The sequence below is a fragment of the Lepisma saccharinum genome, chromosome 16 (assembly GCF_977018435.1).
Source record: "Lepisma saccharinum chromosome 16, izLepSacc3.1, whole genome shotgun sequence".
NCBI classification, from domain to species: Eukaryota; Metazoa; Arthropoda; class Insecta; order Zygentoma; family Lepismatidae; genus Lepisma; species Lepisma saccharinum.
This window is the reverse complement of record NC_139244.1, coordinates 15,247,112-15,272,113: the sequence shown is the minus strand read 5'-3', so window position 1 is coordinate 15,272,113 and position 25,002 is coordinate 15,247,112. Positions and strand designations below refer to the sequence as shown.

The 25,002-nt window shown below is 36.2% G+C and overlaps 2 protein-coding genes across 3 annotated transcripts in view; one reads left to right on the top strand and one right to left on the bottom strand.

Moving 5' to 3' along the window:
* Window positions 1-1,168: 1,168 nt before the first annotated feature.
* Window positions 1,169-18,337, top strand: LOC145999940 (uncharacterized). 2 transcript variants are annotated; one of them, XM_083137225.1, is made up of 8 exons: window positions 1,169-1,397; window positions 6,303-6,458; window positions 6,959-7,048; window positions 8,831-8,926; window positions 10,929-11,201; window positions 12,416-12,797; window positions 14,007-14,062; window positions 17,438-18,337. In XM_083137225.1, exons 1-8 carry the CDS (start codon window positions 1,242-1,244, stop codon window positions 18,164-18,166), a joined length of 1,938 nt encoding a protein of 645 aa, XP_082993351.1. In that variant the 5' UTR covers window positions 1,169-1,241; the 3' UTR covers window positions 18,167-18,337. The 2 variants fall into 2 exon arrangements, with proteins under 2 accessions (XP_082993351.1, XP_082993352.1); XM_083137226.1 differs by lacking the exon at window positions 1,169-1,397 and adding an exon at window positions 1,572-1,593.
* Window positions 18,338-23,101: 4,764 nt separating this feature from the next.
* LOC145999939 (uncharacterized) overlaps window positions 23,102-25,002 on the bottom strand; it is a 33,259-nt gene continuing 31,358 nt past the window's right edge. Inside the window, exon 7 of the mRNA XM_083137223.1 lies at window positions 23,102-23,846. Coding sequence (XP_082993349.1) covers window positions 23,214-23,846 — 633 coding nt within the window. The 3' untranslated portion in view covers window positions 23,102-23,213. The remainder of the gene's footprint in view (window positions 23,847-25,002) is intronic.

Below are 25,002 nucleotides of genomic sequence, written 5' to 3'. Positions count from 1 at the left end.
GCGCCTGGTTGTCCAAACCAGTGCTGTATCATCTGCACGTCATGTAACTGGGGTTCTCGGAAAGTGATTGAAAATAAAGGAATTGAAATTGGCCTGTACTTGAAAAGCTGGGACAGGAGAAAATTGCGAATATATCGTTGCAGTTCTTTCTCGAAAGAGAAAGACTGGTTTAATAATAATATTCACGATTTCATAACTAGGCTATACTCACTGAAAAAGGACATCGTACTGAATGAAACAGTAACATTAACATGTCCACTTTTTTTCTGGTTACATTTGACATTAATTCAATCTCAAACTATTTTCATCTTCCGTCTTAATCGACTTGCATCTGTTCCAAATTTCACACATACGTAATACCGATAATACATGGACACATTGGGTAAGATGCTTCATGATTTTTCGAAAAAAAGCTTTATTTATAAAGTACAATTTAAAACTTTACTTTCATGGTAATATATATTTATCTCTTGAAAAATAAAGTAAGCAGACTCGTGCATTCTTCGTAATTTCCTTGCCGAATTACAGTGTTATATCCCCTATACCAATCTTCTGTCAATTACGATTTCCCTGATTTATTAACAAATTTAATTTTGTTGATTCCACGGAGTGGAAACACATTAAAACTTTTAATTTGTTCTGACCCATAAAACGATTTAGAGCAAAAAAAAACAACAACTGAACAGTAGACCTTACTCTCTCGCATATTCCCCATGCTTTAAACGACTTCAACACAACATATCCTACTTAGAGTACTTCCTGAAAATCCCACGAGATGGCATATCGGTTAATTTTAATCGCGAATAACCTCCATTACCATCCTCTCTCCTTTGGTACAGTTCCATTCCCTACATCTCTAATTGCCCTGCTCACGGATCCCATTCCTACCACTATATGGCTTCTTTATGGATATGCAAGAAGATGCAATTTGACGATCTAATAAACAGTATCTATATGTTATTTTTGTTTTGTTTTGTTTTCTAAATATATTTTGCAAAAAACTCAGAAAAATGACTAAAATCGACTTACAGTTGATAGGGTCAGAAAAATTAAGAAGAAGACTCCTTTTGCACGAATAAACAAATTCCATCTGTCTGCATGTCTGGCTGGAAATATTTCACTCATTATTGATATTACCATTATTTCAGTCATGGATATTTTGATCTATCATCGAATGTGATGGTGACGTCCATTAATGCAGAAGCATTTACAAATACGCCATTGTGTACCCAAAACGAAAAATGACAGGGTGTGCGGCTCCAAATTGTACCAACAGGCCAGAAAAAGGTTATCGTATGTTTAAAATTCCTCGTAATCCAGAACGAAGAAAGGAATGGATAAAATCCTGGAAAGGAAACGGTATTTGGAAACCAACATATCATGGAGCATTGTGCGAGGTATGAAATCTGATGTGTATTTTCTTTTTTTAAGCATAACGGTACGAATGTAGGAATCGTACTGTATGAACACACCTCAGAATATCTCACTTTATTTTATTATTAAAAAAATAACGTCTGAAACTAACAATTGTCATTATAATTCTCCAATTTTGATCGCATATAAATGTGGGAGTGGTGGTGAACATTTGGTTAGGTTTGTTATTTGTGAACTCGCACTTCTTACACGAGCAGCTAGGGACAGCATTAGCACCTTGCGAAATACATGCTAATAGCACCAAAATCTGGCCTGCCTAACATATCCACGTAGGCATATAACAGCATAAATAAGCATATAAATAGGTTTGGCGGCCCTGGTGCCCAATCAGCGTCGAATGACATGGGTGCCTGGGGGAAACCCTGGGGGGTAAAGGCGGTCAGGGGCGTGATACTGATCACATCACTCCAATCACGACAGGATCAAGAAAGTGTGGGGCGTTACCCCCACACCCCCTATACGCCTTCACGACGTCGTGCTAAGAACAGGGGAGCACTTTACTATTTTTTTTACCTTTTCATTTAAGCTATTTCTGCATACGTGGATAGGTTAGGCAGGTCAGTTTGGTGCTGTTATGTGTTTCCCAAGGTGCTAATGCTGTCCCTAGCTGCTCGTTTTCTTACTGGTTAATTAAATGGAAAAAAGTAAATTGTGTACACTTTGCTTTGATGTTTTGGTACTATTATAGTATAAGGGAAACACCTATAAATCATACTTTTTACATTGCTAACGTACTATTTTGGAATGCAGAACATTTCCTAAGGTGAAATAATGCATTTCTAACTACGATAAGGCTAGAGTCTAGTTTACGTCCTTCTTGCCCGTTTACGTCCTTCTTACGCACTCCTTCTTGCCCGTTTACAAAACCATGCTAGCAGACAGCCGGCGCTCAGGCATCCGTAGGGTAAGTAAGTTTTTCTTTTTACACTTTCTATCACTAACCATTCACGGGAACGAGGTATGCCTGCGAGGTTAAGTTAGGCCTGTTAGGTTAGGTTCCATTAGCACTCATTTCACCCCTAAATATGTTCATCATCGAAAAATGTCCTCCGTACGTTCAATCACGCATATTCAGACATCGGTTTTTATCGATTTTCTCCTCCAGGAAATTTTTCCTCGCCTTGGGATTTACTTTGTTGAATTCCTTATAAAATAACCTATCCAACGATATATGACACGTATTCCTTAGGAAAAGGACGTAAACTAGACTCTTACCGTGGGCGATACCGTACTGGTTCAGGGCGCGTTGTGCGAGTGTTTTGTCGATTTATGCAGTGTTGCAACCTCGTTCACCAGAAAATACCTACTTTCGTACCCGGATTTGTAATTATGCTAATACTTGCAAACCATTGATGTTAGCCCCAAAAACCATTTTCCTTAAGGTTAGGTAAGCATAGTTAAAAAAAAAAAAAAAAAATTAAAAATACTCGACACGTCATGTTCGAGTGAAAACAAGGTGAGGCTGAAACACTGACTATGGGGTTGCGTAATCTTAACACACGGAACATTGTACTCTCGTGCAGAAAGCAAATGGCGACAGCGTGTCGGACAGAGATTTTCGCAGAAAATGACATGTTTTCGCATTAAAATGGATCAAAACTAGATTCACGAACTTCCACAACGCAACAGAAAATTATTTCCGTAAGTACTTTCTCCAGTAAATTTGAAGAAATCCGTTTCCCTTATACTATAATGTTACCGATGTTTTTTTCAAAGGTGTACACTTTTACACTGGACCTTTGCTCCCTCCAAATGATGCTCTAACACCCAACAGAAAAGTATTGAACATCTACATTCTGTTGTTAACCTGTCCAGCAACTTGTTGCACGAGGATTTTGCATTCATTATAACAAATCAATGTTTATGTTCATAATTCATACAATTAAAATATTCTTATTTGTTTAAATTTGAGGTAATTATGGGATATAGCCCGAACACCTCTCACTCGTTTATTTCGTTCATTTTAGCATTGATACTTACCTATTCTGCATTGCGGAAGATTCTTGGAGGTGAAGTGATGCCTTTTTCCATAAAATAGTGTCAACTTTTCATATTACAAGTCATTATTTGTCTTCCTTGTTCTGCTTGGGTAACAGACAATATGGTGTGCACTCGTCATGGATCATTGCGCATCGTGCTTGTGTTTTGTCGATTTGAAGTGGGTATGCAGTGTTTCAACCTTCTTAACCGAAAAATACCTACTTTCGTGTTCATTATGTCATCACAAACCATTGACCGATAGCCCCAAAAAACCATTCACGATAGCCCCACAAACCATTGACGGGTAGCCCCAAAAACCATTCACGATAGCCCCAAAAATCATTCACGATAGCACCAAAAACTATTCACAATAGCCCCACGGACCATTTCTGGCAGGGTTAGGTTAGGTAAGCATAGTTAAAAAAAAGAAAAAAAATTCTCGTAAAAAAAGGCACGTTTGGAAACACTGGCGAGACTGTGTGACTTTCGACGCTTGCTTGATATTGTTTAATTTTCTTTAAAGAATAATTAAACATCATTTTGGCCCAATTCCCATTTACTCGATGCTAATTTCATCATTATTCATACACCATACATACATATTTTTTATTACTGATATTTTATTGTAATCAAAATTACATGTTCCATACCATTTTTGGCTCAAAAGCCACTGTAATGGTCAAAGGAATGCAAATAAATCAAATCAGACCAAACCTTTCACATGTCCTATATTACCATGTACAGTTGACTCGCGATTAACAGAGTTCCGATTAACCGAGGGAGTGGTTGGAATACATCGCACTTCATAACACACCCCTCTGTTTGTTTATGGAGTCTGCCCTGTTCGTTACATTGTTGGTGTATCTGATTGTTACGGTGGTGTTTAAGTCTGTGTAGGCCTATTCTAAGCAGAAAAAGTAATCTTCTCATTTATGTTGTACTAGTAATAAATAATTACTATACAGTTTTAAGTGTTGTTTCGTCATTTACGACCTATTAGCACATGATTTCCATATTATCAGAGTTTTTCCGTATCCGAGGTAATCTCGGTCCCAATTAGCTCGGATAATCGCGAGTCTATTGTACTGTTATTTGTACAAACCGGTAATCCTTGGACGCAAATAAACTAAACTAAACTTTCCATGTCATGATTTTGTTACACACATGCATATGCTATAGTGTAATGTATATGTGCTTCTTCTTGCATGTTCCATATACGTGTTTCATATGGGGGAGGCATGCATAAGCTATTTCCTAGGTAATAGACTAATACCGCCTACTTGAAACATTCACCAGTTATGCTAAATTCTGCATTACATTTTTTGTTCAGAGTAGAAATTTATTTACGGCTACAGGTATATGCAATTAAAATCAATTTGCTTTGCATATTCATTCCTGTTGTTTCTATGATATTGACAATTCATTGTTAATTCCAGGTATCTCATCACCCCTCAACCCCCTTAATCCACCTATTGAGTAGGTTAGCAGGTTTGATTTGATTATACTTTAACATTTCCACACTTTATTTTTCTTATTTTCATACTTCAAAACATAATTCCAGTAGGCAAAATTTATGACAACAACAACGTTTGCAAGCTGCTTGTCAGAATTAAATTTCTGCAGAATTACTGCTTTCCATGACTTCAAACTAACTGTACATTTTCAACAAATTTCGGACATTAATTGTCACTCATTTAAAAACATAAAAGCTAACCTCTGATACTTACATGCTTTCCTCCCCCTACAAAAAGGTAAAGTGTTCCCCTGTGCATAGCACCACGCCATGAAGGTGTATAGGGGGTGTGGGGGTAACGCCCCACACTTTCTTGATCTGGTCGTGAGTGGGATGATGTGATCAGCATCATGCCCCTGACCGCCTTTACCCCCCAGGGTTTCCCCCAGGTACCCATGTTATTCGATGCTGGGTGGATGCCGGGGCCGCTTCCATCGTTAGAAAAGTTCCCGGATTTGAACCGGCCGGGGATCGAACCCGGAACCTTTAGCATGGTAGTCAGACATGTTACCGACTGAGCCACCGCGGCCACTTACCCAAAAGTCAATTACTTTTTGGTTTGTCTTATTACCTTTACATGTGAAGTGAATATTATAAATGCGAGTGTTAAGCTAAACTATAGTGGCCTTACACACATGATCACGTACATTAACCCGTAAGGGTAAAAATTATCCAGTCGAGTTTGAAATATATTTTTTTATCACTTCTGGTAAGTGTCGGAGGCCACCCTTGTCTATACCTTTCCAGTGAACCCTTCCAAGTGTCAGGACCTTGAATTGGCTGTTAGTTAGTTTGTTAGTTCCACTCGCAGAGCCGTAGAAACACTGCCTGGTCACCAATGTACACTCATACGTTTCAGTTTGGTATTTCAAGAGGTTCTTTTTTTCTAATTTTTATCAATGTAAATGTTCAAAATTAATAACATTAGATTAATCAATGAAGGTATTACTATTTACAGTCTTCTTTTTTTCTCATCTTTTCTCAACTTTATCTTCACATAATGGAATAAAAATGTTCGAACTTAATAAAATTAGATTAAGATATTATGACATACTTTAAAACAATTAAAATTCGGACAAGCAATTTTGCTTGTGGGTAAATGTTATCCTTACATCCTAATGGAGACTGCGCATCCTGCTGGGTTAATTACCCTAATTATTTGGTCAGCAAAATTTTGGTTCTTGGTCTGTAAAAATCAGGTAATTGTTGTTTTTTTTTGTTTTTTTTTACAAAATTACAAAGAATCATTCCATTCTAAACCTAAAATTGAAATTTTTAAACTATTAATTTTGAAAACCTTATTTTGTAGACATTTTTGTCTGCATTATGCAGTGCAGCATTATGAAAGTTTATTAGAGGCATATTCATTTTGCAGGTGCATTTTGAGACTTCTCAATTTGAGTTGCACAGAGCCGATGGTCTAAAGAAGTTGAAACCAAATGCCGTACCTACAATCTTTGATCTGTCAGAACCTGTGCGAATGAAGAGAAAAAGAGTTTCAACAGTTCAGTATGAAGATTACAGCAGTGAGGTATGTAATGATATTTTGGGGAATATGATAGTAATACTAATACATTTTATGTTTTAGTGACTGCCAAATGAAACTGATTGATTGATTTGGTTTATTTACTTTGCTTTTCTGCCACTTTTAGCTTTCATTTCTCTTTTTTGGAACCCAGTTCTTACTAACCGTTTTGTGTGATCTTATAAGCAATAAAACTTCCATTTATCCTCCTGCTGTCTAGCCTAACGAGGACTTTACACAATAGATTTCTCTTGAGAGTTACAGACATAACTAATTCAAAAGGGGGGTGAAAAACAGCTTCACTAATATGTGTATCAGGATATCGTATTGTAACCTTTGCATATCACTCGATCAATGTATGCAATATTCACTAAACTGCTCAATTTTCAAAGAAAGAAATCTGTTGTTATATTTGAATTCATCGTAGTTGTGGCATTTTGTATATTTCAATATACCAGGACTTAATTTTCCTAAATTAGAGATAGATATTTGTTTTATTATTCTAGATCACAAAGACAGAGCACACTGACATATGGGAAGGAAATTCTGGCAGTGAAAGTGGAAGCTGTTCCAGAATTGAAGAAATTGCTCTAAAGGTAAGTAATTGTGTAAAATAAACATTTAGAAGTTATGTATAGTTCCGAACAAACTTACAGAAAGTTCTCATCCTCACAATCTTGATGAGGCATGTGGTCCTTCGATGTTACCAGTTCTTGTAGGAGACTGTTACATACCCAATGGGGCCAAATAATGTAAATAATGGAATAGAGATGGCAGCACCAGGTGTGCAAGATTAAGAATTAACATAATATATGTGAATAACTATATAAATAAGAATAAAACGAATGGGAAAGATGGAGAACAATAAAATCTACTATAAGAAGATAAAGAATAAATATAAAAGAAATAAATTTTTATATATATATATATATATATATATATATATATATATATGTATGTATGTATGTTCAATAAATCATACTAGTGATCATATGTAAATTGATCAGAAAACTAAAGAAGTCAAACCACCGATACAAATTTGTCTCTTTGAACAGATCTTGAATCTGATTTGATTTACCTTTCCAATAGTGGAAATTTTGTTTACACCAGTGGCGGCATGTTCCAGTCGATGACCCACGGCACCTTTGGTTGCACGTTTCAGTCGTTTGGCACCAAGTACACACTAGGTTGTACCTATTAAGGTTGGCACATTTGAATCGCAGCCGCAAGGAAGGAGATTAGTATTATTCCCAAAGCTTAAGGGAAAAGCTGGAAAAAGGATAAAGGAAGTCCAGATCCAGATCGTCCATTAAGAAGGAAGTCCAGATATAGGAATATACAAATAAAAAAAAAAAGAAATAATAAAATACATATAAATATAAAACTTGACTGTAAACAAGAATTACAAAAGAACGTAGCTTATCGTGTAAATATTCTTACTCCATGTATCCTGTGTTTAAATAATATATTCGTTTAAACGTCTCCATTGGAAGGCATCCTGTCTGGTTTCCTTGTCTACAAAGAACCCTACCCTGTAGATATTCTAGCTGAGGTTTAAGATTAAGATTTATGCACCTTGTACCAAATGGAGGTAGCAAGACCCACGTCAAAAGACCATGATAGTCTGTGGACCTTTGTGTGTAAAGTTCAGAGGAGGCAGCTGAAACACTGTTTCAAACCTAGCCCTCAAGTATGTTCGCTGTTCACTTGTTGAGAAAAGGAGATACTGCTAACAGTTTCAGATCTTACCCAACAAAAGAAGTTTCTTTAAGTTTGACCTGGACTGTATATCACTTATGCACAGTAAACATTTTTTTGCAAACATGTAGCAGTGCAAAATATATTCTGCGAGAATTCTGCAGATCAGAAAATTATGACTGAACCGATACCCATCCTGATATCCTTACAGATTTCCACCGATACCGATGCTTGGACATTGTAACAAATAAAAGTTGTTCAAATCAAAATATTGATAAATATTAGTGCGTGAGTGTTTCATTTCAATTATAAGCATCGCTTTACCAGAGTTTTCATTCAAAATATTCTGTTATTTAATCACAAAATAGTTTTTCACACAGTATTTGTGCAAAACAAATGGAAACTTCCAATATTGCATATGGCATTTTTGCTGCACCTTCAGAAGCCCAAATGCCATAAAAGTACCAGTAAATAAAATCCAACTGATGCTTTCCAATACCAATACAACTGGTATCAGCAGATACTGAAACATCGCCATCCGTATCGACTCTGCCCAAAATATTATTGTTATTATCTTTGTAATGTAGTAATAGATCTTAGATTGTTAATTGGTCCCTTTTTTCTTCCCTACCCATATTTCTCCATGTAGTTAGTTTTATGAGATTTTTCCATTTTTACAGGAGCTTGATGAATTATATTATTCAAATATACTCCATGAAGTGAAACGAGAAGCCTGCTCGGATTATAGTGACGTTGGTGATTCCACACCATATAAGGTAGGTGATCATATTTATATGTAAGTCATTCTCTGAACTCTTATTCTTTGTCAGTGTCCGGACACTGCAAAAATCTTAAATTCTGCACACCATTTCCCCTGAAGTGGTTGTTTTTGCACTTCTGAAATGAAAACTGCCAATATCTCCAAGAAATGTCTGGTCCTTATAGTATGAATATTTATCACTTCAAAGTTTTCCTGACTGTCTGGCACCCGTTAGATTCAGGACATAATTTCTCCAAGTCTGGATGGAAAATGTATTCCTAATCTAGGTACTATTTTTTTTTAGATCCTGCAGTAAGAGTCAGGGTTCTCCTAATATACTGTTACTGTAATTTTAAACTGTTGTTCATAGTATAAATGCAATACAAAACCGAGAAGTGCACAATAATATATACCTAGCTGGGCATGAAAAATGGAACTTCACAAAAATTAGATCCACTAGCATAACATACTAATATTGTATTATTCCTTTGCTTGACAAACAATAGCAATTCTTTTTGGCATGGGCTTCACAATTGTGTGGATATAGGCAACAATTGAAGCCACTGTCATCAGTTGCTTCAGAGTTAAGTGGTATTTTTTTGAGTACCATTTTTTTCCCCTAAGATTTAAAACCTGGGAATTTGACTGGCCAATTTGTGAGAGGTTCTCAGAATGCTCAGTATACAGATCATGGGGGTTCTAGAAGTTGTCCTGGTAGGCCGAGGTATCTAAAATATGTTCCTCCTTGAGATGTTGTTTGGTAATCTAGAATCTGAATTGGTTGCTTCGATCAAGTTCAGTCACCATTGCAGGTAATCTTAAGTCTTTCCATCTTGCAAGAAGAATGAAGGGCAATCACTAATATATGTTAGAACAATCTCTCAAAAGAATTAGAATATATGTTTTGAACCCAACTGAATTACCAGTAGTATGAGTTCTTCACAGTTATGCTGCATAAAGAAGAAAGTAGTTGTTCATTTCTATTGTATAATCTATACAAAATTTGTACAAAATAGTCTTACTTACGTGAGTGAGTATAGAATTTCAAAAGTACTTTTCGGGGTTCGACTGCCCCCTTCTTCAGATTCTTTTCCTTCTAGGCACAAATCATTTTATGCTGTGTCAAGAGTGTTAAAAGGATTAGGTTAAAAGGTTTGGTTGAAAAACACTTGTTAAAAACAGGTCACCATTAATTAAAACCCCCAGTTAAAAATCTTGCTATAAGGTGTTCCCCATTCTCCGTAAAACCTCATTTGCCTGGGATCCTGTTAAATTGACTAAACACATTCCCTTGTTCTGCTTGCTCTAACGGTCTATTCCTGACCGAGAAGTCATGAAGGTTAATTGGCCTCCTACACTTTTCAGCCCTCCCCTACTTGCGTCACCAATCCAACTCAACCTCCGTTGAGATAGAAGAAAAAAAACCTGAAGAAGGGGGCAGTCGAAATTCTATACTCGCTCACGTAAGACTATTTTGTATAGATTATATTATACAGTAACTTGCACAACACGTAAATATGTTATTCCTATTGTATGTGACTACATGTATTTATACAAGGACAAGTCAAAATGGTGTGTCCTGCTCACCTTGTAATGTGTCTAGTATGCTGGTTTCTGTTGGTTGTGAAGTGATATGGCATATAAGTTACAATAGTTTGAAGAAGAGCAATTATTTTAGTTAGTGGTGGAATGTATTTCTCATCATAGAATTTAACTTCACATACTTCAATTTGGTGTATTGTACACCCTCCCTACAACCTGGATCTTTCACTTCACGAGATGGAAGAAGCAACATAAGTATTGCATATTTTCACCTGATGCTGATGTGTAGGGGGCTGAAGGGGTCATATAAATTCTGAATCAACAGCCAAGGGACTTGTGGGAGAAATGTCTCAATGTTGTTGGTGAATTTTATTTTAATAAAGGTAACATTTTTTATCATAATGACTTTGGCTAAATTTTGTTTGGCTTGCCTTTATAGAATAGTGCCCTAGTTTTAATGTTTCTTCTTTTTTCAGCCTCAATGTGTCTCATATACTGAAACTGGTAGTGCTGCATCAAGAGGAGTGGCCAAAGAAAATAATTTTAAGAACCAGTCCGGAAATCAAGTAAATGCACTGAAAAAGGTACAAAAACAACGAAAGAAAACTATGGGTACTGCATCAAAGGAAGACTGTAATGATACACCAGTTTCAAGTTCCTCCTCACGAAGACCATTGAGGAAATCGGCACGGTTGTCATTGGAAAGATGGAGGAAAGTGTGTGGAGTTATGAACAGAAGAAAGCCGTTGGTATGTGTGACATTTTTATCTTTCTACCTTGTGTGCATGTAGTTGAGAGCTTGGAAAATAATAGAGAATTTGGTCAGTTATCCAAGAAAACCTCTGGGCCATTTGTCATTTACGTAGAGGTTTCACTACAATCAGAGTTGTAAATGAGTGAGATGGACATAGAGGAAGATGGGCAGAGACGCAACCAGGCACTTCTCTCTCAGGAAAAAGAAAATTAAACTGGAAAGCAGCATTCAGAGGTGGTAGTAACAAAATGAGACTTTTGAAGACTACAAATATCTTATGTTAGTAAAATGGTGGATAATATGCATATTCTCTTGGATGTTTTGTTCTGCATAAACATGGAATATTTATTGGTCGCATATAATTGGCAAATACATTTATATTTCTTTGACTTTCACTTCATTTTATTTTGGTTATAATGCCACCTTACATTAATATATTAACAGACTTGTTTTTTACCTTTGAGGCCTAAGAATGATACAATACTCTAGTGGTACCTAAAGGTGAAAATCTAGTTTTGAATCTTGAGAGAGAGCACCCCCTCCCCCTCTCTTTCTCTATAATAATACATGTATTACTGTTGTTTTGGGGTACAGACTTCGGAATTTTGACCTGTTAGTTAAATGGCCCTACAGAAGATTGTTTGATAAGGCAGGTTTATATAATAGTAGGGCTGAGTCTATGCTGATGTATCGGTATCTGAAAGTATCATTTGCAATTAACAATACCAGCTGATACTTTCAGACATTTTGGCCTTTTGCAGGCTCTGCATAAATGCTGCGCAACACTTTCGTGGAGTCTAATTATCCCAGAAATTGTTCAAAATTTTAAGTTCCTTTTTATTTTGCACGATTTTTATGTGAAAAAAAACTTAATTTGTGATTGCATAACATTACTTCAAATCTTTTAAAGTGCAAAATATGGTAAATTACACTTACACACATATCAATATAGATTTTGAACGACTTGTAATTATTACAATTTTCAAGAATCTCTATCAGTGGGAATCGGCTCATGTAATGTGCCTCCACTGGGTGTCGAACCTAGGATCCCTTGATTACAAAGTGGCAACATTACCACTATGCCATTGGGGAGGCCCTATTAGTAACTGACTTGGCGACATAGATTACATTTGCTACTTTTTGTTTATTTATTTTTTTGTAGTTAAATTGTTACAAAAGTACTTATTCTGCATTTTTCTTTCTCTTTAGATTCAGCCTGAAAGTGATCGCAACAAAGAAGATACAAACAGTAACTCTAAGCAGATGCATTGCTTTATATGCAACACGTTAGTAATGCATAAGAAGTGCATATATCTGGAAAGCCTTACAAAAACTGGAAAGGAGAACATGTGCAGCGTGCTTTCAAGATTGGTTCGAGCCATAAATGTTCCCGTGAATGAGGACGATGCAATCTGCCACTTATGTGCCGATTTCATAAATTATATAGACTATGTTCAAATAGAGATTCAGATAATAAAGAAAAGCATCGAAAATTGTGTGAAGAAGAAGCACGTTCTGAAAGAAAATACCTACATGAACCTGGCAAATGGAGTGAACTGTTTGTTTGATCAGTTTTTGAGAGATGGGTCAGGTACGTGTGCTAAAACACTGGATAATGATTTATAAGCTCTATTCTATTCTAAAGGTTCATACCTACAAGTGTAGTCTCTCTCTTTTGATGTTCATAATTTTCATTTTGGATTTGATATAGAATTGAATTGTTGCTTTAGGTCCACTTTATGCACAGAAAGGCTAATCAGGACTGGACCTACTGCTTAAAGTGGGATCCGAACCACTGTGCTATGTTCCTCCACCAGGTATCGAACCTGGGACACCTTGATTATAAGGCAATGACGTTACCACTATGTCATCGGGGAGGCTGGATTTGATAGAGATTTTTGCGAAAATGTGTTTTTGCAGTTGGGCACATATAATTGTTGTACATAATAACTTATAGGGATGGGCCGATACTGATATTCTACCAATCCGATATTAAATTCGCAAATGATCTTCGAAGAACCTGAATGTTCATTGACCTCTTTAATAAATGTGTGTTCGAAGTAACTGCAGTGCAAAAGAAGTTACATATTTAAACATTTACTTTTTAAAAAAAGTAGTGCATGGAGATTATCTATAAAAATTATATAACAAAATGACAGAATATTGCACTGAATTATAAAATATTTATCAGATTGGTAAAATAATCTGTAATTTTACCAATAAACCGATATGCCTATAAAGTATCCTTATGCAATAATCACTTCCATCTTGTCTGTCCGTTTTTGTCAGCTGTTTGTATTTCCAAAACTACCAGAGCAAGACATTTTTGATATATATATATATATATATATATATATATATATATATATATATATATATATTTATAAAGATTCCATGGTGCATTTGGAGCAAATTTGATTAACGATAAAAAAATTACTCCCTCTGTCCCATAATTATAGTCCGGTATGCCAAAATTGTGACTTTTTATTTATGTTCTTTTGGATACTTGATCGGCCAATTTGTACTGATCCTTGAGTAATAACGTTGTATGACTCATTCCCGTGTTTAATTTTCTTCTTCTGTATACACCAATGTCACAGTTTGCCTATCGGACAATTATTATGGGACAACAAACAAAAGTGTACCGGACAATAATTATGGGACAGAGGGAATAAAAAGAAGTCCAAACAGATATCAAATTACTACTCTGAAATTTTAAGATTTCATCTGCTTTATTCAATTTGTGTAATGCATTTAAAACACCATTAAAAATTAGTTAATAGTTTTTGTTTCCTTTCAGGCTTGGAAAAAGAAAATGTTATTGTCGCAAATAGTATCTTCAACTCAATCACAAAGGTAAGAAATTTAGATACTCTCCTTTATTTTTAATGCTACAGGAAGAGTGGGTATGCAAAGGGTGTTGCGTTAAATCAGTCCCAAATGTATGGGTCAGTTTTGATAGAGAGAAGGTTGCAAACAATGTGTAATAGTACTTAGATGCATACCATGAGTGTAGCAAATAAACATACCTTTGCAACCCTTCACAAATGCAAATACTAGTCCAACTTTTTTATATCAATCTATGGAAAGTTATTTTTAAAGCTTTGCTTTATTCTAGATATAACTTGTGGAACATGTATCTATGAATTCCAGTGGCGTGGCGTGGGATTTATAAAAGTGTTACCGGTTATCAGTAGGACATTTAAGGGAGGAGCCGTAAGACTTGGGCGCCTCCCCACCTCACCCCCTCACCCCCATGTCTTCCAAGTAGTTCGTATATTATTATTCTGGTACGACTGCAATTCGATACTAGATTTTGGTAAAGTTATTAATCAGGAAAAAAATGTTGGCTTAAGCACTGAAGTGAAATCGCAAACATTGGTTGTTGACATAATAAACATTAGCCTAATAAAGAAATACGTAATGTGATACTTACAGAAATATCTTCTATCACACAATTACACAGACTGTTCAGATAGGATGAACCCGCCACCTCGGAACTCGAAACAAGTTCCATTCCGCTTGTTAATTAATTGACAATACCCGAAAACAACACAAAGACGAAAGACACCACTCACAAAACTCGCACTGCACAGTCCCTCCCGCCAACAGTTGTTTACTTTTGTAACATGTGTAACCCCATCTTCCTTGCCCCCTCCCTTCTCAGCATCGGCGTTTCCCCAATAGCCAATATTTCCTTCGGAACCTTACACTGCAAGAATCCAGTTGTACTACTGTTGCCATCTTAGTTCTTTTGAAACCAGATTTGCTCAAATCACAAAACTTTTCGTTTCAAATAAGACGTACGTAGAGTAGATGTAGTCTTCATCTGTTTCCTAACTACTCCCACTCCCAGCTTTCGCTAAATCCACAGAAATTCCATTTCTGACAACACTACTATTTCGTATATTTTATGTCACTTGCTACCTTTAAGGCTTTCGCTGTATAGGATAATCGTGATGATGAGGATGCATGGTGAATTATTGAAATAAAATTATTTTTTTGTGTATGTAATTATTAATTTTTATAATTATGTAAGTAAAATAATAACAACAAACATTGAAATAACCATTTCTTGCTGAGGATTCGAACCTGCGACACCTGACACTTCAGAGCGTGCTAAGATAACAATCAGGAAATTATGCTTGTAAGTAATGTTTTCACCCAAAAACAGTTCTACCACCTCAAAAACATTGCTTCAATCCAAAATTATCGCATTCCTGCGACAATGCATGTCAATCTCAATCAGCCCTTTTATCAATTATCACAAATTTCTGTAACCGAAATAATATTCTATGTGTGAAATATAGAATTTTAGGTTGACATTTTTAGAAGGACAGCGGACCCCTTGACCATACATATCACTCTCCTCTCCTTCTCGCCCATGATGTCGAAAAAGGGACAAAGAGGACTTTCGTAATGGCTGATATTTAGTGTAAATACAAAATATCACTTGGTAGTTTGCTTTCCCCAGTGTGATGTGACTTTTCTTTATTTTTATTTGGCGTTTTATGTCCACTTTATGCACAGTAAGGCTAATCGGGACTGGAATTAGTTTAAAGTGGGATCAGAACCACTTGTGCCTCCACCCGGTATCGAACCCAGGACCTCTTGATTACAAGGTGGCAACGCTACCACTGCGCCATCGTTCCCCAGTGTGAGTAGACACCTTCAGAGTAAGATAGACCCGATTAGGCAACTTAGCTCTTTTCTGTCAATAGAATATGGCAACACTGATCTGTATCCGGTAAGGATCACCGGCAACTGTGGCGGTAAACAGGCATGGCAATAACCTGCCTCCTCCTCTCGCCGTTACAGTCTGCCGCGACGCAAAGTCTTCCTTGCGTGGGCTCAGGACCCCTTTCCTCATGTTGCCTGAGGAGGGTACCGGATCAGTCCTCCTCTTCACTTTTGCAGGTGTCAGAAAAAATGTCAGTCTGTAATATTTACTTTACGACAATATTACCAGTTTATGTATGTAATAATATTTTAAGACAGGTTCAATTCCTTATATTTTGCTGTTATCTGCGGTGCAGCTTTTCTTTTTCTTTGCTGCTATCAATCTAAAAATTATAATAAACTTATTGTGTTCAAATATAAAAATATAGAAGTATGAAATTTCAGGGTACATTATTATTCTTGAAAAATAATATGTTAGCAAAACCTTTGCATGAAGTTTACCACTGTATTTATATTTTCTAGTTACATTCATTCATTACTTTTAAAACACACAGAAAAGTAAATGATGTTACTTGAAAAAGTAGCTGCATTACAGATAAATTCATTACTTCCAAACGTTGGTGTAAAAATAATTTTTCAGCAGTCAAGTTTAGCACCCTGATCAATTTGCATAGAACTCACTTCCCATATAAAAATTGCAATATTTTAAAGTAAGAAAGAAAAATTTTGCTCCACAACTGGATCAACATTTGCACAATTCTGGAAAATGTTTAGAATTAAGGATGCAGCTATACTGATCAAGATAATTTTAACCATTAAAAGTTACTCACAATTGTTATACATAAAATGTTGGAATGTAACTGTTATAGTATTACAAATCACATTTTCTCCACACATTTTAGCATAGTTTCTTTTTTTTTTTTTTTACGTATTCTTTGCAAGTTCATGGTAATGGTGTTTCAATATTAGACTGGCTAATTTTCCTTTCTGTTGTCTCTGTGAAATATATATATATATATATATATATATATATATATATATATATTTATTTAATGTATCATTGACATGAGCCAATACTAATGCTAGTAGTACTTTGTGATTCCTGTAATAGATTTTGTAATATTGTAACAACTTGAGACAGTTCAGCATATTTATAAATTTTAATATGTAAATATTCCATTAGAACTAACCATATGATTCTGCCAATTTTTAAAAATATTCATAATTGCTATCATGTAGTCACAAAATCAAATTTTTCACATAGTGCTGAATGAATTAATGAAAATTACATATTTTGCATAAATTGCAGGATATTTAGACGTGAAATTGTTGAGCAGCCCTTTGCAGGTCCTATCAACCAGGTTAATTCCTTGTTAGCATCCAATGTTTCGGGTGAATACAAGAATTCAGTCTTTGATGATGAGAGAAATGTGTGTGCTCGAAACGTTGGATGTTAACATGGAAATAACCTGGCTCGTAACCCGAGAGCATTTGTTCCAATGTAGTAATGTATTTTTCATATACAATGCTATACTGGTATTTTTGTTTCAGAGTTCACCAACAAAAACTGTTACCAAATGCATATTTGATGAACCAGACACAGTCACGGATAATCAATCTCTTGCAAAGGAGGTGTTAGATACAAGTGAATGTGAAAGTTTAACGGATGGACATAATCAAGACGCACCCAGTGATGAACAAAATCGCAGTACAAACGTTCAGCCAGTGACGTGCCGCATCTGCTCATTTGAAACTGTCCACCAATCAGTTATGGTGTACCATCTGCGCAGACACATACAGGAAGAATTTTCATGTGATTTCTGTGGCATCAATATCCCACCTGTACAAAAGCTGGACACTGACTTTCACTTTAGCCAAACCATCAAAAATAGTCAGCCCGTATCGTGTGATGTAACCGAGAGTGAAAGCTGTGACATCAGTGTTAGTGAAAATGCAAATTCTGTAAATGCTGATGTAGCGATAGATGTTCCGAATGATTCGATGATTGTCGAAGGTGTAGACTATGTTTCTCAAGATAGTATAGATTCTGAAGCTGAAATGCACAACAGTATTGAATTACCACAAGATTTCGGAGAAGTGGAAACTAACATGGTAGAAACTGAACCTATAGTGAGCCTAGAAATTGACGAGCTTGATAACATTGTAAGTGTTAATGAACTAGATGAAGAGTTTTCTTCAGTGTGTGTTGCATCATCAGAATTCATAGATTATAATGAACTTAGTGGAAGGTCTAGTGAAAATAGTAATGTGGTAAGCTGACAGTTAACACACTGTTGCTTATAAAATTTTTAATTTCATTTTGAAACGTACATAACAGTACTGTGATATCAAGGATGTGACACAAGATCGTTTATCATCATTGTGTTGATTAAGGTGCTATTGCATAGAAATTACATGTAATTACAATAAACGTAACCTTATTGCCTCATAGCAATGTAGTACATACATGATTTTTATACATACCCCATCCATCCTCCTCTCTCAGTTAAGAGGTGAAGTAGGAATAAGGAAAGAAAATGAGAAATAATCTCTCACATTGAGAGACATGTTCCTCTCATGACGGAGAAATGAGAGAGAGAATTGTTTTTCTTTCTTTCTCATTCCCATCACCTGAGAAAGAGAGAAAATAGTTTTGTATACCCTTTTGTTCTCATCTCTCTCTTTCTATAAATCTTTATTTTTCTTTCTCTCTCGTAGAGAGGGAGGGAGAAATAGAGAAAGCATAAGAGGAAAAGGAAGGGTGAAAGTAGCTATTTATTTTACATTGCTCGTTATTCTTGGCTAATCGTGATGGAACTGATGAAGAGGCACTCCCACACCCATGCCAGGACTCAAATCTGAAAACCTTGGTAGCAAGATGGAAAGTCTACTACCAAGCCAGATAAACATTTTATTACATCCTTTTACAAGACCTTCCAGTTTTGCAAACCTTCGCCCACAAAGAAGACAGTTCTGTCAGAAAATAAAAAACAAATTGTTTAAGTTTACCACCTCCACTGCAGATTGAACCTAGGACCCCTTGATTACAAGGTGACAGAATTACCTACTATGACAGCACGGAGGCCCAGAAATAAAAGTGATTGCATCATGGATGTCCGGAAAGTGGGAGGCATGCCACTAGAAAAGGAATGTCAACATAAAATGATATTTGTTAAAAACACTAAAATAACAAACAAACAGCACGATGAAAAACACTTAGGACTTCTTCCGAGCTTTAGACTCCTTCACTGAGTCATCTTCAGGGCTGGTCAAGGGAAGACTGAGTGCATGCCGTTGTAGTTCTGCTGGAGTTACTTGATATGTCTGCCGGCAGATGTTGTTGCGGTCTTGCAGAGTTGGAAAGTCCTTGTATGTTTGGATTGTTGGCTAGGGGAGATGGATTTTGAAGTTTTACTGTGTTGTACCATGATGGACCACATAAATTGTTATTGAGGTTATTTGTGTCTTTGATCATGTGTACCCCTTCCTTAATATCCCGTTCTACTTTTCCTTTCGCCTGTGCAAGGAAGGAAATACAATCCTGTGGAAGTTGGTGGTTGGTTTCTATAATATGTTTGGATAAACCAGAAGAACTTTCTTTCCTGCGTATGTATCCTATGTGGTCGGCGAATCGATCTTTGATGGATCTTTTGCATTGTCCTATGTATTTTCAGTTGCATTCGCATTTGATGCTGTAGATGCCAGAGTTTGTTAATTGATCTTTGTCGTAAGTTTTGAAGCCTGCTTGGTTTTGTCCTATGGTTTTGCCAGATTTATATGCTATTTTGTACATATATATGCTATGGTACAAATGGTATCCCTAGCCTTCGTTTTCGGGAAGGTGGGTTCTGGCTTTTTTCCTTTTCTTTCACTTTTTGTAGGTTCTGGTCTATTACACTGGGACTGTAGCCATTGAGGGAGGCCTGTTGTCTTAGAATGTCCAATTCTTTTTGTAGCACTTGGTTGTTGGAACTTAAGTGCAAGGCTCTTCTGACGAAGTTCTTCCAGATGTTGTCTTTTTGGCCTGGTGGGTGGTTGGAATGTTTGTGTACGAATCGAGATACCGCCGCAGGTTTGCGGTTGTGAAACGATTGTTTTCTCTGAATATGGTGATGTCGAGGAAATTTTCTTTCTCTGTGGTAACTTGAATGGAGTCACATACCCGGTTCCAGCTGTTGACGTAATCTTCGAACTTTTCTTCATCTTGATATACACAGTGCGGCAATTTGAAATAGAGACTGGTGCTGTAAAAAATAAACAAGTCTTCATAGAAAGTTAGTTACCAGGGATCATTCAAAGTAGGACCCTCCTGCATCCACACATCGTAGCGCAATGCCTACCAGTGCATGGAATGATTGCTGAAATTCATTTTGTGTAACGCTGTTTAAAATCCATGTTGTGACCTTCTTGATTGTTGGTAACTTTTGAGTGCAGATTTTGGTTTAGGAAAAAAAAAATAATCACTTGGAGCCAGATTCAGTGAGTAGGCAGGGTGTGACAACATACAGAATCGATTTAGGGCCAGAAAGTTCTTCACAATCACAGTCTTGTGACTTGGGGCACTGTCATGAAGCAGATGCCAGCAGCCATCATCCTGATACTCGGTCCTCACACATGTTATTCCTTGTATCAAACATTTCAGTACCTCAAGATAAAATGCAGCAGTAACAGTCTGTCTCAAATTTCAGTCTTCAGTAATGATTGTCCTCACTTTCTCAACCAATTTTGGTGTTCTCACAGTCCCTGCTACACCTGGATGCTCGTGTTCAATTGACTCCCGTCCTTCACTGAAACGCCTGAGACATTCAAATACACGGGTACAGGATAAACAATTGCCCCTATAGACTTGCTACAACATGTGAAACATTTCCGCAGCAGTTTTACCCAAGAGCGCACAAAACTTGATGTTTGCTCTTTGTTCCATATTGAAATCACAACGCACTTTCACGACACGTGGCTTTGGGTACTGGTATGGAAGGGAATAAATCTTTGACATCTATGCTGCAAAGGTGAAGTTGGTTTGCATTTGGGATGCTTGCAATTTGTGTTTTGACGTCTCTGCTGTTGGCCACACAGTATTTGAAGGTGGGTTTCAATTCCTCCAGATTATTAAGTAGAGCTTTTGCATGTTTGTATCTAGGGTGGGAGTATCCTGCTATTATCGGGCATAGTGGCCATCCCTTTTTTTTTAAGCCCATATATGAAACTAAGTTTAGGTGCATTCATAATTAGTTTGTCGCCGGTTGGGAAAATTAGGGAGTTTTGTAAGTAAGATTTTGTCTCTGATGACTCTAGGGAGAGGGTTTCTTTTAACCTGCTTGTAGTTTTGTTTTGTAACAATGTTAATGATTTTTTCGGAATACGACGACGTTCATGTTACCCTTATCAGAGAGGATGCACCACAAGTTTTCTTTTTCTAACCATTTTTTGAAGTCCCTTAGTTACTGCCTAGTTTTATTGTATTTATGGTACCGAAATTTAAATTTATTGATCACATTTTGTCACTCTGAGCGAAACGCGTTTCTTTCTAAGGGGTCTTGAACCTTTTGGAGCCCAAAGTCATTTTCACAGGTAAACGCCCCTTGGTGCCAGAGACCATTTTGAGCAAAATGCAGAGTTTCAATTAAATGAGTGTAGATCGGAGGCTAATTGCCCTAGAGAGATGAATGATATACCGTTGTACACGGAATGAACCAGAGATTCAGACTATATAAAATTTATGCAAATTCGGCGTATATGTTGTGGGGGTAGGGAAGAACCCCAAAATTTTGGAAAAAATTGGGATTCCCCCCCCCCAGAAAAAAGTGCATGACAGTGTCGACATGCACATGGGAAAAAAAAAGTATATATGGACGGGGAGGTGGGAATCCCCCAAAAATCATTTTTTTTTAAAAAAATTGGGGTTTCCACACCCCACCGAAAAAAGGACATGAAAAGGTCAACATGCACATAGAAATTATCGGTGGCATGTAAGAAACAGAAATATATTTCCATCATCATCATATGACCATAGCTTCGGATTTCAGCGAAATGCAGGGTTACATTGAAAAAGCACGCCAATTATTGCAGCTACTTCCAAATTCTATTTTTAGACAATGCAGGGTAGCCAGCCACTTGTGAAACACTTGTGCTCAAGAACAAAGGCTTTTCTTCAGCGTGCCTCGAAATTCCATTCTTAGGATGCAGCTTCAACAACCCCTGTTCCCCCTTCCCCATACCTGCACGGAAAACATTCCTTTTGACCTTGGGTATGAAAAAACAAACTTCCTTCGAATGCAGTTTCCAAGGGGGAGGGAAACGCATTGCTTTAGAACAACAAAACCAGCCTTTCTTTGTCGGCAAATGAAAAAAGATGCAAAAAAGAAGTCTCCTTTTTCCTGCCATTTTCATGAAAAAAACAAACGTGCAGCAATCATTTCTGTTAAATACATGTGTTAACAACAATATGAAAAAAGAAAATCTGAATTCTAGCCAAAAATAGCGAAGTTATAACATAAAAACTATGACCTTGATAAAGCATCTCGATTGGGCACCAAAAAGTTAATGTGGCAAGCCACTTTTTCTATGGTGCAAATTGTTTCTTCGAGCCACGTATTTTGGTTGATATATTCGTAAATTTGCCACTTTTTCGAATACTTTAGTAAATTTGGGGGGATACTAATAGGTTGTTCACACACCTTTCCTAAGTGTTATTCATCGTGATGTAAGAAGTTTTCTACTGTCATATAAATTGATATCTTATACACACATGATTTCATTTGAGTAAGAAGTCTGTTAATTATTAGAAGATTATTACAGGAACACTATAATTTCAAACTGAAGGAGTGTTTTCTAAGGGCGCAACAATATTATGGGGCAAAGGATGCCTTGTTTGACCCCCACCCCCCTTCCGACATTGTTAACATATCATAGAATATGTCAAAGTGGTTTCATTAAAATCAGTTACATTAAGGAGTACTTTCAGGATGCCCTTAATGTTATTTGGAGACATACAGCAGTGGTGATGTAAACTTTGAAGAAAAATATTTATTTTCATTAAAATATTTCAGATATTCTGAAAAGGGATTCAAAATAGTTTAGTGTCAGTTTCTATTAGGTATTTGCAAAAAAAAAAAAAAGTTTATTGTTTCTTTCTAGTCACAGCAGCAACTGTGATATATATGTAAAGGAAAGGATTAATTTTTACCTACCACTGTTGTCTTGTGTTTCCATGCTGTTGACAAGATAATAAAATATGGGTTTGGTTCATATTTGTACTGTATTTTTTATTGTTCTGGTGACAACCACTATAAAAATATTATTGTCAGTACAAAGAGTCTGACTAATGTTACGTTTCACATGATGTTTTCAAGGACTGGCAATTTTCTTCATCAGATATTATTTCCTCATACCAGTCTTCAACTTTCACAATCACAGTTTCCACACTTTCCCCAGCATCAACATCTTCCATGTCATCTGAGCTTGTGAAGCTTTGAATTTCAAAATCTGTTCTTGTTCTTACTTTTACTTTCTCACTTATTACAACTGGTTGCAACTTGTTCACTATACTTGAAGTCCTTGATTCGGGAATATCTCTAACCACGTTTTCTGTTTCTAAAACACCTTCAGCTTCTTCACAAGGTTGCTGTATGGCAACCCCCTCTTTTGGGGCTTGATTTTGTCCATCTATTACATCATCTGGACCTTCTGTACCTTCAAGAGGTATTAAACTCCCATAGAAATCACAAAAATGATCCCTAGAACTGTGTTTCCGAAGATGATGAACCAGGCGAGATTTACGATCAGCTTTGTATGAGCACATGCTACACTTTAAAATATCTTTGTTCTCTGTCCTCTTAGATGCGTAACTATGAATTCTGGATATATCTACAGCTTTTGTATTTCTTAAATGGGTGCCACAGGCTTCATCATTGTACTCTGCGTTGCAGGATGTCCTTGTGGCATCATCATTTAAATTGTTCTGAAAATGTAGGAAAAAAACAATGATTTGCTATTACAGCCACAACATGAATTATGGAAATGAAATATATAAACTAATTTTAAATGCTTAGCCAGGGTGTTTACCGGTGTCGAAAACCTCGAAGTCAGGGAATTTACTGTTTCTGGAAAAGTCAACATTTTTTTAGTAGTACACTAAGAGTCGGATTTTCAACTAACAAAGGAAAAAGGACGAGCAAGAAATTTTTAATTTGTTGTGGACAAACTATACATCAGTTTGGTTATATTAAGTAATACCAGTAGTTACAGTAGAAATTGTATATTAAATACAAGAAAAGTTTATGCTTTAAACAATTTTCTTCTCAAAATCTATTAAAGAAAATGGATATTAGAATTTCCTACTTGGATGTTGCAATTTTTGGATTGTGTTTGGTAGAGTTTATGCAGATTTTATTAATTTTATTGTAATTATGTGTTATTTATACTATAACTGTTATGATTTTTTTATATAAAACAATCAATCCTGCCATTATCACATTTACATGTGAAGTGAATACTCTAACTTGGTTAAGTGGGATTCAAAATAAAGCTAAAATATGGTGACCTTACACACATACATGAATTAACCATAATAGCTTTGGTCTGGAAAAGTCCGGGAATTTTGTATTTACAAAATTGTTTAAAAAAAAAAAAAAGATCGAAGTAAAATAATTCAAATCAATCCATAATTACTAACTGAATTCCCCTGCAAAGATACAGTGCAAGGCCTTCAGACACTGCTGCAAAACAAGTAACTGGGGATGCATGCTTATGGTGAATAGAGTATCAAAATTTCAAAACAAAAATTGAGTCCATGTCAGGATAAACAGCAGTATATAAAATGGCATTTTGGTGTCAAAAAGTTGAATAAAATCCCCAACTTGATTTTACAAATATACTTCACGCACACAACAAAAATTTCCATTCTAATAACTAGGGAAAGGAACTTTAGGTAAATAAATGTTTTTTCTGCGATAAGATAGAGACCCTCATTTTTGCCAAAATTCTTATCATAGCCTTATATGTCAACACAGCAAATTTTATTTTACATAAAAACACATATTTTCCAGTTTTCCGTATGTAAATACATATTTTGCGAATTTTCATTTTAAATACATAAAATCGCTCGTTGACTTCAT